At 37.5% G+C, this 16,160-nt stretch overlaps 4 protein-coding genes across 4 annotated transcripts in view; 1 reads left to right on the forward strand and 3 right to left on the reverse strand.

The window, feature by feature from the left end:
* The window catches only part of fanca (FA complementation group A), a 56,540-nt gene that overhangs the window by 19,011 nt on the left and 21,369 nt on the right, over positions 1-16,160 (forward strand). The window lies entirely within an intron of this gene.
* Positions 2,955-3,875, reverse strand: LOC311357560 (olfactory receptor 52K1-like; the record flags this gene model as incomplete). Its single annotated transcript, XM_084477541.1, has 1 exon — positions 2,955-3,875. The coding sequence occupies one exon, from the start codon at positions 3,873-3,875 to the stop codon at positions 2,955-2,957; it is 921 nt and encodes a 306-aa protein (XP_084333667.1).
* Positions 7,700-8,620, reverse strand: LOC311357561 (olfactory receptor 52E4-like; the record flags this gene model as incomplete). The annotated part of the gene is made up of 1 exon (XM_084477542.1): positions 7,700-8,620. The coding sequence occupies one exon, from the start codon at positions 8,618-8,620 to the stop codon at positions 7,700-7,702; it is 921 nt and encodes a 306-aa protein (XP_084333668.1).
* LOC311357562 (olfactory receptor 52E4-like) lies at positions 11,913-12,824 on the reverse strand (the record flags this gene model as incomplete). Its single annotated transcript, XM_084477543.1, has 1 exon — positions 11,913-12,824. The coding sequence occupies one exon, from the start codon at positions 12,822-12,824 to the stop codon at positions 11,913-11,915; it is 912 nt and encodes a 303-aa protein (XP_084333669.1).

The following is a 16,160-nucleotide window of genomic DNA, read 5'->3' on the forward strand; positions in this document are numbered from 1 at the left end:
TACAATATTGTTCTTTGGTCCTTTTTCTTTGCCTCAGTGCACAGAGAATATCTTACACGGTGATAATTGAACCGTTCTAGGAATATGGGAGGGTTGCTGCTGTTATCGAGCACTTGAGCGCTTTTACAGCAGTCTATGTTTGACGGTTTGCTCATTTTATTGTTTTTTCTAATTCTCAGTGGATCTCATTATAATCCCTCCTTCATGTCCAGGTTGGACCTCAGTCTTTGAGGATAATTTAATATTGCATCATACCAATACTGTATTATATTTCTTCCAAAATAATACTACTAATAATAATCTATCGGTATAAAAGAAGCTGTATTTCATTTCTCAAAGACACGCCTTGGTGATATGATTGCATACTTCCAACACACCAATTAGAAAATATAAAATCCATATCCCACTAGATCCTAGAACCAAGATTGTGGATCTACCAAGTTTACATTTTCATTGAATTGTAAAGCGTTGTTTTCTGCCGGAACTTCCCCAGGAAAATGTGAGGATCTTTTTAACGTTTGGGCACATTTGACTCCAACTTTTTTACTGAATTATTAAGAGATTCTCAAAGCGTAGACCGTTTAAAAGCTAATTGGCTTTGTATTGTATAGTCAATTCTATGTTCTTCTGTTAACACAATGGGGGGTCTCATTCTATTCATACCTTGTCCCATCACATTTATTATAATTTAATAGCTTGTCATTAAATTCATTTTTAGAGTTTATTTTTATCATTTGATTTGTTTTGGAAGAAGAAGAAAAATGCAGCAACCAAAAAAAAGGTTTCTTTGCAGAAATATTATGTAGTATTTATTAATTGATCAAATGTTTGTATAATGTAAATGTGTTCTCTAAGCAAGCATGTGTGCGCAAGGTACAAATTATCATGTGACATTCCGGAGGGTTTCCAATTTTTATACTATACTTTTAGTTTTACACCACATAGAACATAAATGTGATGTACCGCAGCTAGGAACAGACAAAAATGTCTCTCAATATACAGAAGTGTAATTATATCATATTATATAATGATGCATGGTTGTAGGTTGTAGCTTTGATTTAATTATCATAAGGGACAGTGCAAGTGCACAAAGTACGTGAGAAGAGACATTTTGGCAGGAATTCTGGCACAAATACAGATTTGTGATGGACTACTAGAGGATCAGACGGTCCTGGGATTGGGCTCCCTACCTGTCTGTCTACCCACCTTCCCACACACTGTCAGTGCACTTATTGCGCATGACAGCGCTCTTCCACATGGCTAGGCAGACCTATTGCTAAAGCTAGCAAGCTAATCATGTGTTTTGGGATAATTTTTTTGAAGGGTTTAAGGGAGGGATCTTATTTTTATGGTTAAATACTTTGAAAAAAAAAATGTGTTGCTGTGCTGTTAGAAACACACACTTACAGTAACTCTGGTTAAAGCGCAGTACCACGGGCACACTGGAACTGGGGGTCGGATAGAACGAGATGGGGCACGATGAATTTCAGAGGAAGTTGTTGATTGTCAATTGCAGATCCATTGATGTTAATTTAACACAGATCAGTCTCAGTATAATTATTTTTCAGCTTGAAGCTTGTGATTATTTAGATAGAATAAGACATGCATATTTAAAAATATCCAATATATATTTTAAATCCCATTTGAACTGTTTCATTTCAAGTCTCCCCCCCACAAGAGTTCTCCTGGTGAATTTCCCAGGCCTGCCCCCCCCCCCCCCCCATAATATTGACAGATTGTATTGTCGCCTCAATGCAGCCCCCTTCTTGCAACTCTTGACTGATAGGATTCCTTTTCGACACTCCTAAATGTGCTCAGAGTTAGGAGGGATCTTAGGATGTAGGAATGTTGATAACTTGCTTTTAATTCCAGAAGTAGAAGAAGGACCCAAATTACATCACTCACAGATTAAGGCCACTAAGGACCATTGTCGTACTCTGAGATACTTGATAACTACATGCTGAGATAATGCCATTTCAATAAGGATGTCACTTGTTCTTATTTTAGCATCATTAAACCATTCATCATTTTAATTATTTCAGAACCAAGCCTAGCCTCAGTGCTGTAAATTATGTGTTTTAACCATCTCTGGAAGTGCCCTCTTCAAGGTCACAGAGGCCCTTAGCACTGCCTTGCGCTGAGACAACATGCTCTTGTGTGTTAGGTGAGAGGCTTGATACGGTGGGAGGAGGGGTGTGTAGAGCAGGTGTCTGACTCTGAATGTGTTCAAAGACCAAAAAATGTAATTCATTCCGGGCAACATGGCTGTGGGATGTAAATATTGTATTTACTTCAATCATTAATTATTATCTTCAACATTTGATTTAACTTCACAAATAAATTGACAATACATTGATTGTGTTGGCTATGAGGCTGACAGGTGCCTATACAAGTGTTTTTCGCCAACTAGTGTACTATCAAACAACACTAAAACATCAGATACAACGTGTAACAGATTTAGCATTTATACAAAACTATTTATTTAACTATTTAACAACTAAATACACTTATATTAACATACACTTGTAACAATATGCAGTTTATATGTTGAGGGGCATTAGGCTGTTTAACAGCCTTATAAAAACAAAAACTATGTGTATATATTTTTTATTTTTAATACCATCTCTGAACTATAATAAGGAACTAATATTAGCTAAATCACATTCTGTGTTATGGCCAATAATGTTCAATAAATGTTTAACTTTGAAAATTAACAGCCCCAAAAATGCCACTCCCTCTTTGCTTCCTACCTCCCTCTGTACCACTCAAATCTAGCTCCTGAATCTTAGTTTACCTTTTTTAAGTGAGCAAACATAATAATAATAAGACAAATAAAATATTAAAAGTAATTGTCCACATTCCAGATAAACATGTTATGCACATTTTATCAAACAAAATAATTTTTTGTTATCCATGGAAAGTATGTTTTGAAGCTCACTGTCTGACAAATACTGTTATTTCAGCTTGAATAGTGCTACAAGACGTTGATATATCTCTTGCATTTTAAATCCATACATGAGAGGATTGAAGAGAGGCGGAATCATAACATACAGGAGAGATACTATAAGACGAACAATATGTGGAATGCCAGAGTGGATTCTGGTTTGAATGACCTCAAACAAAATGATTATGGTGAAGTTCAGAAATATAACAAGGTGGGGGAGACACGTGTTAAGAGCTCCTCTCCTGAAATCCATGGAGCTCCTCAGACAAATTATTAATATTCTTGTGTAAGAAAACAAAATAAATATAAGATGTGGAATTACAGAAAATACCATTACAAAAAATCCATATGCATTAATTACACTAGAGTCCCCACAACCTGCCTTGACAAGCGAATAGTTATCACAAGTGATTCTCATTAACATAAACCTGCATAGGCCTAAATGAGCCGAATAAATAATGCCAATTCCCAATTTGCAAGTGGGCAAAGAAATGGCCAAAACCAAAATGAATTTGACAATTTGTGGCCTGACCAAGGAGTGGTATTGGAGAGGTCTGCATATGGATACATACCTATCAAAAGCCATCGCTGTCAACAGTGTGAATTCACAAGAAGCATACAAGTATATTAAAAAGCTTTGTAACCGGCAGGCAGGGAGGGATATTGTTTGGGTTGCTGAAAGCAGATCCACAAGAAGTTTCGGATAGATGGTTATGCTTCCAAACAGGGCGTTAATCAGCAAAGCGGCAACAAAAATATACATGGGTTTGTGAAGGCTTTCATGTACATAGATGACATATAAAACAACGGTATTACTGCAGATAATTAAAATGAAGAGCAAGAAAGTAATTGTGAAATAAAAATATCTATATTTTGAAAGCTGTACATGCCCCCCAAGTATAATATATGTAATGTTATAATGACCATCCATCTGAAAACAATGTTTTAGTGCAATTAAGGTATTGTTCTTCTGTTCTTTTTCTTTGCCTCACTGCACAGAGAATATCTTAAACAGTGATAATTGAACCGTTCCAGGAATATGGGAAGGTTGCTGCTGTTATCGATCACTTAAGAGCTTTTACAGCAGTCTGTTTGATTGTCTAGGATTGCTCTTTTTATAGTTTTCACCTATTCTCATTGGATCTCATTATAATCCCTCCTTTGTGTCCAGTTTTAACCAAACAGGATTTACCTTTATCCCTGAGGATAAATTAGTGTTGCATGTATACTCTAATGCCTTGGTTTATCTTTTAATATCAGGCTTTCTTAAACCACCCAAAATAATACAAATAATAACAAAAAAATAATAAGCTAGGGGTCTAAAATAAGAAATATTTTATTGCTCAAAGAGACGCCTTGGTGATATGAGTGCATACTATCATCTGTAATGAGCATAGACAAAACACATGTTGGAATTAGAAAATATAACATAATGGGGATCTCATTCCATTTATACCTTGTCCCATTCCACTTATTACAATTGAACAGCTGTTCATAAAGAGTTTATTTTTATTGTTTGATTTGTTTAGGAGGAAGAAAAGAGAAGTAACCAAAAAAAAGGTTTCTTTGAAGAGATATAATGTATTAATATAGTATTTATTAATTATCATGTGACATTCCATAGGGTTTCCAATTTTTCATCAACTATACTTTTAGTTTTACATCACATAGACCATAAATGTGATGTACTGCAGCTAGGAACAGAAAGAAAGCGCAAGTGCAAGCGCACAAAGTATGTGAAAAGAGACATTTTGGCAGGAATTCTAGCGCAAATACAGTTTTTGTGATGGACTACTAGAGGATCAGACGATCCTGAACACAGTTATTTCCCAAACACCACAGCATACAGGTGTGCCTTAAAGCTAGAGTAGGCAATTTATTTTAGATGCATTTTCTTTCCTATTGATGGAAATTCTTTATAGGTCCCGACAGCAATATCAATCAATCAAATGCTCTGAGAAAAACAAAGAAAAACATCCAGTATTAGTGGCTGTCAGAGGTCTGTAATAAACCCGTGCATCCTGTGCGTCTACCCACGCACTCTTTTAGTATAGTTGCTTTGAAGGGAGGAGTGGAATCTTTAAGGTTGATACTTTCCAGATCTACTTTACAGTGGCTGATTTCTCCAAATTTTCTAACCTGGCTTTAATTAATATTTGTACTAGGGATGCACCGAAATTTCGGCCACCGAAAATGGCCCAAAAGTGCATTTTCGGCTTTCGGCCGAAACACTTTTATCACCGAAACAACATGGCCGAAACAGGAAATTGTGATGACGCAAACAAAAACTGCGGCCAGCACACGCTTGTCTGGATAAGCGCCTCTGCGCTAACATGTCTGCGGTGTGGGCATATTTCCATATATCTGAAAAAGACTAAATGTAGTAATCTAGAGAACCAGCTACAACCTTGTTTTCATCCAAACGAGCCGTCTTTAGCGACAGCTCGCTATGAGACAGCTTCTATGAGCTGTCGGCTATCAGCCGCGAGTTTACGGACCATCCGCAAATAAATATTTTTATACTTTTAATAATTGTAATTGATTTATTCTTTGAATTACAATGCCTTGATTTTAGTGAGGTTAGTACACAGTCATAGCTATAAATGCAATGGTAGGCCTACTAATAATTGGCATAATAATTTATTTCTGTGTTTCGGTTTTCGGCCTTGGTTTCCTCATTTTCGGTTTTCGGTTTCGGCCAAGAATTTTCATTTCGGTGCATCCCTAATTTGTACTCATTTTGATTGATATAATATTATTCAAACAACACCATTGTTCCACGACCATCATCTCTTTTAATAAAAAATGTTTTTTAGTTGATATCTCATGTTTGAGAAACAATTTAAATATTTAAATGTATGCAGTGGAATAATAGTTAAACGTATCCAAATGTCAGTAAACACTTATATTATAGATTCAGTAACATTGGTAAAGTTTCAACTTTGAAATAACGAAGAACACATTTTTCTTAAAATGTGTTGCTGGGCTGTCAGTATACCACGGGCATAACGACACTGGGGGTTGGATGGAAAGAGACGAGGCAAGATGAACTTCAGAGGAAGTTATTCATTGTCAATTGCAGATCCATTTATCAGTCTCTATAATAAATGTTCAGCTTGAAGCTTGTGATTTTTTATACAGATTAAGCCAGCATATTTTAAAATATCAAATATATATTTGAAATCTATGTGCCCAGATTTAAAAGTCTCCCCCCCACAAAAGTTCTCCTGGTGAAGCTCCCAGGCCTGGCCCCCACATAATATGCAAGGCTTGTATTGTCGCCTCAATGCAGCCACCTTCTGGCAACTCTTAATTATTAGGATTCCTTTTTGACACTCCTAAATCTGCTCAGAATTATGAGGGATCTTAGGATGTAGGAATGTTGATAGCTTTCTTTTACTCAAATTACCCAAAAATTACCCAAATTACATTAAAATAAAAGAATTAGGCCACTTAAGACCAATGTCGTACTCTGACGGCTCGGCCCCGCCAAAGGCATGGTCTCGAGCGTGGCAATTCCCTGCACCCTCTCTAGGGGCTGCTTCTGGGAGTTCACCAGTTTGTGGATGGAAGTGCTTGAAACATGGAAATGAAATTCTACGAGTCTGTAGGGTCTGCCAGTACTTATTGAATGTCCATTGTCCAATCGCATGGCCGAACGCCCGCTGCAAGACGCGCTCCTTTGCATAAAGTTCACTGAATTTCAACTTTTGTCCCTCCCCTTTACACACGTCGCGATCCCCTGCCCCCTTCACCCGAGCCTTCCTAGAATCCCCTGTCCGACGCAAGAACACGTTCAGCACACGTCCAATGCAAAGTGAATGGGAGGCGTGTGCCACACTTGACCACGTGTTTGGTGGGGCCGAGCCGTGAGAGACTTGATAACTACATGCTGAGATTACTCCTTTTCAATAAGGCTAACACTTGTTCTTATTTTAGCATCATTAAACCATTCATCATTCTAATTATTTTAGACCCAAGCCCAGTCTCAGTGCTGTAAATGATGTGTTTTCCATCTCTTCCATCTCTTCCATCTCTGGAAGTGCCCTCTTCAAGGTCACAGAGGCCCTTAGCACTGCCTTGCTCTGAGACACACAAGACAACATGCTCTTGTGTGTCAGGTGAGAGGCTTGATACGGTGGGAGGAGAGGTGTGCATTGTAGGTGTCTGTCTCTGAATTAATTTTGACATCAGATTTATCTTTTTGGAAGTACTAAATATATGTTGTGAATGATTCATATACATTGAAAATATAAAAAAGTAAATGACCTATAAAACACAATTTTAGGAGAAAATCTAACCTGAGGTGACCAACAACACATAAAAAATTTGACAATCTGTATTTATTGAACAAATATACCTTCAGAATTGAAAATACAATCAAATGACAATATGCAGTTATTAGGCTGACTTTTAATGTATATTACCATATCGGACCTATAATAAGAAACAAATATTAGATAAGTCACATTCTGTGACATGGCCAATAATGTTAATAGATGTTTGACTTTGAAGTAAACAATCCAAAAAAAAATGCCATTCCCTCTCTTCTCACTCCCTCCCTATGAACCTCCACTCACATTATAGCTACTGAATCTTAGCAAACATAATAAAACAAATAAAATACTAAAATCAATTGTCCACATTCCAGATAAACATTTTATGCACATCTTATCTAACAACATTTTTTGTTATCCAATTCAATCATACATTTTGTCTGTATGTCACTGTCTAACTGATGTTTGCCAAATACTATTATTTCAGCTTGAATAGTGCTACAAGACATTTAGATATCTCTTGCATTTTAAATCCATACATGAGAGGATTGAAGAGAGGAGGAACCACAACATACAGGAGAGATATTATAAAACGAACAATATGCGGTATGCCAGAAGGAATTCGATTTTGAATGATTTCAAACATAACGATTATGGTGTAGTTCAGAAATATAACAAGGTGGGGGAGACACGTGTTAAGAGCTCCTCTCCTGAAATCTCTGGAGCTCCTCAGACAAATTATCAATATTCTTGTGTAAGAAAACATAATAAATATTAGATGTGGAACTATACAAAGTACCATTACAGAAAGCCCATATGCATTAATTACAGTCGAGTCCCCACAACTCGCTTTGACAAGCGAATAGTTATCACAAATAACTCTCATCAACACAAACTTGCATAGTTCTATTTTGGTTGACAAAATAACGCCAATTCCTATTTTACAAGTCGGGACCCAAAATGCAAAAGCCAAAATTAATTTGACAGTTTGTGTCCTGACAAGGGAGTGGTATTGGAGAGGTCTGCATATGGATACATACCTATCAAAAGCCATCGCTGACAACAGTGTGAATTCACAGCCAGCATACACGTATATTAAAAAGCTCTGTAACCGGCAGGCAGGGCGGGATATAGTTTGGGTTGCTGACAGAAGATCCACAAGAAGTTTCGGATAGACGGTTATGCTTCCAAACAGGGCGTTCATCAGCAATGCAGCAACAAAAATATACATGTGTTTGTGAAGGCTTTCATGTACATAGATGACATATAAAACAACGGTATTACTGCAGATAATTAGAATGAAGAGCAGGAGAGTCATTGAGAAATATAAATATCTATATTTTGAAAGCTGTACATGCCCTCCAAGTATAAGATATGTAATGTTGTAATGAACATCCATCTGAAATCAATCTTGGAGTCCAATTAAGGTATTGTCCTTCTATTATTTTCTTCTGCCTCAGCGCACAGAGGATATCTAAAAAAGTGATAATTTAACCGGTCTAGGAATGTGGGAAGGTTGCTGCTGTTATCGAGCACTTTAGAGCTTTCACAGCAGTCTATGTTTGATTGTGAAGACGGTTTGCTGATTTTATTGTTTTCTCTATTCTAATTAGATCTCATTATAATCCCTCCTTCATGTCCGGTTTTACCCAAACAGGGTGGACTTTTATCCCTGAGGATATACTAGTATTGCATCATGTATACTCTAATGCAGGGGTCCCCACACTTTCTTTGGCTTGCAAGCTACTTTCAAAATGAGCAGGTCAAAACAAGATACCTACTTTAAAATATGCATAATTTGACCATCAGTACTGGTGGAATGGTATTTGATATACTTAAAGGACAATTCCGGTATTTTGAACATTGAGCCCCCTTTCTGGTTTGTCTAGGATGAAATGGTTGACACCAAAATTTTGACTATTGGTCATGTCCATTTAGAATCGCCCCTGCCTGCTTCAGAATGGCTGGCTATGGGCATTCACAAACCTGTCCTTAAATCAACCCTAAACGTTCATTTTCAGAAATGTGCAACTCACCGAGTGGTTAGTGGTGTTCGTTGATGTTCCAAATCAAGTATCGTAGCGAAATCAGTGGCGGCTGGTGATAAAAATTGTTGGTGGGGCGCAGTAATAGAAAAAAAATAATTTGGTAGATTTGATTTCCTGTATTCTGGTGCATTTTGGGGATGGCCATTACCTATTACCTACTATTCATTCAGATTCATAGCCTAAATCCTGACTTGCAGGGCCTGGGTAAGCTTACAAGCTTGTTGTTATTATGATATTATAGAGGGACAGTTGCTTTATTTTGTTTATATGCTACAGGCCGAAAGACTAAATTAATCTCTTAATCCATCCATCCATCTCTTCTCTGCTGTAGTTGTGTTGCGCGAGTGTTGCTGAGGGAGGTAGCCTATTTGATTTATTCGCTGAATTGTCCAATCATGTGGTGATTAAAAAAACAGAAAACCCAAACCATTGGCCTGGGGTGCATACTGTTGCGACCCGAGGGCGATTTTTTTTTGCACCAATAGACCTCTGAAGAATAAGTCAGCCTCCGAGGCTCCTGGTTCCCTCGGTCAAATGTCTAGTTTTGACTGTTTTTTTGGATTGTCGGTGCCGTTAAAGTAGTAAACGATTATAAGTGCTATTTTAATGGCACTGACAATCCAAAAAGCCAGTCGAAACTAGATGGAAAATGTGTGTAGTTCAAAACGTGACGCAGCTTTTACTTCTTCGCCACCTACAGAGTTTGTAATGTACGATCATTCAAAACCCCCATGTTATTTCCCATAGACATTTGACCGAGGGAACCGGAGCCTCGGAGGCGGGACTTATTCTTCAGAGGTCTATGAAAAGCCATCTCTGCTTGATAGACAGCAAAAAGTTTGCGAGCTTACGTTGACTTCAACTTGGCCGGCACCCTTGACCTGAAGGAGGGCTTTATTTCGAATGACCAATAACTAGCCTAGCCCAAATCATTGACGTTCAGACGCATTTAAATGGTTGCTGGCAGTTGCAAGTACGGTCTATCACACAATTAAACAAGGATAAACGCTATGTATTTTTGTTGTTTTATTTTCTATGTATAATAGTTTATTCAAAGTTGGCAGATATATTCGAGTGAATATTTCATGGAGGGGCGGTGCCCTAGCGCCCTCTATTGACCCACCGCCACTGAGCGAAATACAGTTTCTGTCGTGTTTTATTTGGCTTTATGTAAATCCCATTGAAACGGAAACTGGACCGGAAACGGAAATGGGGCTGTTTACGTTTGATTGTAGTCTTTTCGCTCGGTTCTCGGTATCAACAGTAGGGCTAGACCGAGCGAAAAGACTACAACCAGCCCCCCTTTCTGTTGCTGGTCAATGAGGAATGAGTCTTCCAACAGAAATCTTTGGATTTACAAAATGCCAAATAAAACACGACAGAAACTGTATTTCGCCACAATACTTGATTTGGAACATCAACAAACACCACTAACCACTCAGTGAGTTGCACATTTCTGAAAACAAACGTTTAGGGTTGTTTTAAGGACAGGTTTTTGAATGCCCATAGCCAGCCATTCTGAAGCAGGCAGGGGCGATTCTAAATGAGCCAAATACCCAAGACAGGACCAATAGTCAAAATTTCGGTGTCAATCACTCTATTTCATCCTAGACAAACCAAAAAGGGGGCTCAATATTCAAAATACCGGAATTGTGCTTTAATAATCTTTGAAGTTGTAAATTACACAGAGATGTTACTTTTTAATTTTTTAATAAAACTTTACTTTTTTGGGGGGGAATGTCATGCGATCTACTTGCACTACCTTTGTGATCGACCGGTAAATCGTGATCAACGTATTGGGCACCCCTGCTCTAATGCCTTTATTTTTTTAATTGTTCAAAGACCAACAAAAAGTAAAGCATTTCATGTGACATGGCAATGTGATGTATATATTGTATTTATTACTTTTATCAATTATCAATTATTATCTTTATTAGCATTTGATTAAATTTAATAACGTGGTTAAACAGTGTTTTTCGCCATCTAGCTTAGTCTTTTTAAAACATCTGATTTCTGGATCTAAGTACAATATGTGTGGTAAATTAATCAAATCCAGTGAAGATATAAAAAAGTAAACACCTTTTAAAACACCATTTTAGGAGAAAATCTAACCTGAGGTGACCAACAACACATCAATTTATGAATTTAATTTATTGAACAAACATATCTTATAATTTAAATATACTTCAATTGACTTATAATTGACTTAGACACTAATAATATGCTGTTTATATTTAGCATTTTGCAATTACATTAAAAGAAAGAAAAAGCAAAAAAAGTACATGATTATTTGAATCTGACCTGTAAGTAAGAACAAATATAACATAAGTCACATTCTGTGACATGGCTAATAATATTAAATAAATGTTTGACTTTAAAAATAACCAACCCCAAAAATGCCACTGCCTCTCTGCTCCCTCCCTCCCTATGAACCTCCACTCAGATTATAGCCCATGAATTTTACCTTTTTTAAGTGAGCAAACATAATAATAATAATAATAATAATAATAATAATAATAATAATAATAATAATACAAAAGACCAAAAGCAATTGTCCACATTCCAGATAAACATGTTATGCACATCTTATCAATCCAAAGTATTTTTTGTCAGTGGTATCCACTGTCTAGCAGCCTATTTCAACTAGAATAGTGCTACAAGACGTTGATATATCTCTTGCATTTTAAAGCCATACATGAGAGGATTGAAAAGAGGAGGAACCACAACATACAGGAGAGATACTATGAGACGAACAATATGCGGTATGCCCAAAGGGATACGATTTTGAATGACTTCAAACATAATGATTATGGTGAAGTTCAGAAATATAACCAGGTGGGGGAGACACGTGTTAAGAGCTCCTCTCCTGAAATCCCTGGAGCTCCTCAGACAAATGATCAATATTCTTGTGTAAGAAAACACAATAAATATAAGATGTGGAAGTATAGAAAGTACCATTACAAAAAGCCCATATGCATTGCTTACAGTAGAGTCCCCACACCCCGCTTTGACAAGCGAATAGTTATCACAAATAATTCTCGTTAACACAAACTTGCATAGGCCTAAACTAGCCGAATGAATAATGCCAATTCCCATTTTACAAATAGGCAAACAAAAGGCCAAAACCAAGATTAATTTGACAGTTTGTGTCCTGACAAGTGAATGGTATTGAAGAGGTCTGCATATGGATACATACCTATCAAAAGCCATCGCTGACAACAGTGTGAATTCACAAGCAGCATACACATATATTAAAAAGCTTTGTAAACGGCAGGCAGGGCGAGATATAGTTTGGGTCGTTGACAGCAGATCCACAAGAAGTTTCGGATACACTGTTATGCTTCCAAACAGGGAGTTCATCAGCAAAGCAGCAACAAAAATATACATGGGTTTGTGAAGGCTTTCGTGGACATAGATGACATATAAAACAATGGTATTACTGCAGATAATTAGAATGAAGAGCAGAAAAGTAATTGAGAAATATAAATATCTATATTTTGAAAGCTGTACATGCCCTCCAAGTATAAGATATGTAATGTTGTAATGAACATCCATCTGAAATCAATTTTCGAGTGCAATTAAGGTATTGTCCTTCTGTTCTTTTCTTTGCCTCAGCGCACAGAGAATATCTGAAAAAGTTATAATTGAACCGTTCTAGGAATATGGGGAGGTTGCTGCTGTAATCGAGCACTTAATAGCTTTCACAGCAGTCCATGTTTGATTCTTAGATGGTTTGCTGATTTTATTGTTTTCTCTTCTCATTGGATCTCATTATAATCCCTCCTTCGTGTCCAGTTTTACCCAAACAGGATGGACTTTTATCCCTGAGGTTAAATTAGTATTGCATCATGTATACTCTAATGCAGGGGTGCCCACACTTTTTCGGCTTGCAACTACTTTCAAAATTACCAGGTCAAAACGATATACCTACATTAAAAATTGCATCATTTGGAAGCAGGCTTCCAAATGACCATCAGTCATAGTGGAATCATATTTCTCATAATCTCATCCTCCATTGCAGGCTTGCTCAGCTGAAAAAGTGCTGCAATTTTTGATGCGAGTAAATCAACTTCAACTTCTTCCCTAAATGGATAGCACATAAAATGTAGCGATTTTATTTTATTTATTTTTTTAATAAGGGGAATGTCATGCAATCTACTTGCACTACCTTTGCGATCGACGTATTGGGCACCCCTGCTCTAATGCCTTTATTTTTTTGAATCGTTCAAAGACCAACAAAAAGTAAAGCATTTTGTGCAACATGGTGATGTGATGTATATATTGTATTTATTACTTTTAATTATTGATTATTATCTTTATTAACATTTGATTTAATTTTACAAATGAATTTATAAAACATATTGGGTTAGATATGGAGCTGACAGGTGGTGATTAAACAGAAGGCCTTTTTACACTGCCAAGCCGGTTCGGTCGCGGCTTGGCACGCCCGGCAATTTCACCGTCTTGCCTGTGTGAAACCGAGGGTGTAAAATCCCCTGTTCGTCACAGCGCCGACTTTCTGGGTTCACTGGAGAAGGCAGGGCTATGCACGGAGTCTAGACCTGTTTAGAATAATTTGCATACTCCCGAATGTTTTTATTTTTTTATGAATGAAGACATGCAAGAATGAGTTCACGTCTGAGTGTAGGCTACAAACGTGATTAACTATTTACAAGTGCAAAAATGCCAACATATTCTTCATTTTGCTGACCACTTGTTTTTTATCCCGACAAAAGCCTCGTAAGGACAGTCCCTCTGCGTCTTTCTCGTAGATCGCACCATCTTTCAACGTCTTTGTTTAATGCATTATGCGACTGCATCACCTTCTCTCCCATGATGGTCAGCAGCTCGCGGATTTCACCGTCTCTCCAGTTAGAACTCCTAATGTTGATATTGCTGCATTGTCTCTGTTGTAGAGACTGTGCAGCAACACCTCTACCCAAGCCCCCCCCCCCCACCCCGGAACCGCGGAACGTCTAATCGCATTTACATCAAAATTAAACCGTCAATGTGTGTAGGGTCCGGGAGGGTAAATTGGGGTGCTAGCTCAAGCAGGCAATTTACCTCAGGCAGTGTAAACGAGCGGACCATGCCGGGAAAAAGGCATGCTTAAGACGGGCATATTTGGCAGTGTAAAAACGTATAGTGCTTATCCCCAGCTAGCTTAGTCTTTTTAAAATATCTGATTTATCTTTCTGGATCTAAGTACAAAATATATGTGGTAAATTATTCATATCCAGTGAAGATATAAAAAAGTAAACAATCTTTAAAACAACATTTTAGGAGTAAAACGAACCTGAGGTGACCAACAACACACAACAGATTTGACAAAATCTGTATTTATTTAACAAACATATCTTCAGAATTGAAATACACTTCAATTGACATACACTTGTGATAATATGCAGTTTATATATTGTGGGACATTAGGCTGTTTAACAGCCTAATAAAAAAGAAAAAGCGAAAGTACATGATTATTTGAATGTTTTTTATCATATCTGACCTGTAAGTAGGAACAAATATTACATAAGTCACATTCTGTGACATGACCAATAATATTGAATAAATGTTTGACTTTAAAAATAAACAACTTCAAACCACTCCCTCTCTGCTCCCTCCCTCCCTATGAACATCCACTCACATTATATGCCCTGAATTTTACCTTTTTTTAAGTGAGCAAACATAATAATAATAAAACAAATAAAAGACCAAAAGCAATTGTCCACATTCCAGATAAACATGTTATGCACATCTTATCAATCAAAAGTATTTTTTGTCAGTGGTGTCCACTGTCTAGCAGCCTATTGTCTGACAAATACTATTATTTCAGCTTGAATAGTGCTACAACACGTTGAGATATCTCTTGCATTTTAAACCCATACATGAGAGGATTGAAAAGAGGAGGAATCACAACATACAGGAGAGATACTATAAGACGAACAATATGCGGTATGCCAGAAGGGATACAATTTTGAATGACTTCAAACATAACGATTATGGTGAAGTTCAGAAATATAACCAGGTGGGGGAGACAGGTGTCAAGAGCACCTCTCCTGAAATCACTTGAACTCCTCAGACAAATTATCAAACCATAAATTATTAAACCATTTATTATTTCAATTATTTTAAAACGAAGCCCAGCCTTAGTGCTGTCAATTATGTGTTTTAACCATCTCTGGAAGTGCCCTCTTCAAGGTCACAGAGGCCCTTAGCATTGCCTTGCTCTGAGACACGCAAGACAACATGCTCTTGTGTGTCAGGTGAGAGGCTTGATATGGTGGGAGGAGAGGTGTGCATTGTAGGTGTCTGACTGAATTTTTTCAAAGACAACTGTTACGCCCCATTCTAGGGGCCTAGGACGCAACATGAAAAACACCCCTCTTCCCCAACTCCCAAGTAGCCACTAGCACACGTGTTGTTCCTTTTTAAATGATTACAGGATTTATTCACACAAACAATTATCAAAGTAACTAAAGTAGGCTTCAGGGTGGACCCAGGCCAAAATAACAAACAAAACGTCCCTATCTGAAACAAAAGACTCTAACCTAAGAATACAAATGACAATTAAATCAGCTCCCTTTCTAATGAAAACAGGAGGAAACAATACAAACTGAAATGGCAGTCCACCCCTACTATTTGAACAGAAACTTCTAAACTAAAATACAGGACATGAAAACATGTGTGGCTTGTTGGGAGAGGAGGATGGAAGTGCTGGCTTCCACGGTGGCCATCTTGACTCCTTTTTATTCTTGCCTTGGCCAATCACCGTCCCCGACCGAAACGAGTGGACCAATCCCCACCCGGGAATGGCACATTCCTATTTACATAGAAGATTGACAGAAAACACAAAGCCACACACACAAACACAGAATACAAAAACTACGACCACAG

Source organism: Micromesistius poutassou, assembly GCF_964030765.1.
Source record: "Micromesistius poutassou genome assembly, chromosome: 13".
Lineage (NCBI taxonomy): Eukaryota > Metazoa > Chordata > Actinopteri > Gadiformes > Gadidae > Micromesistius > Micromesistius poutassou.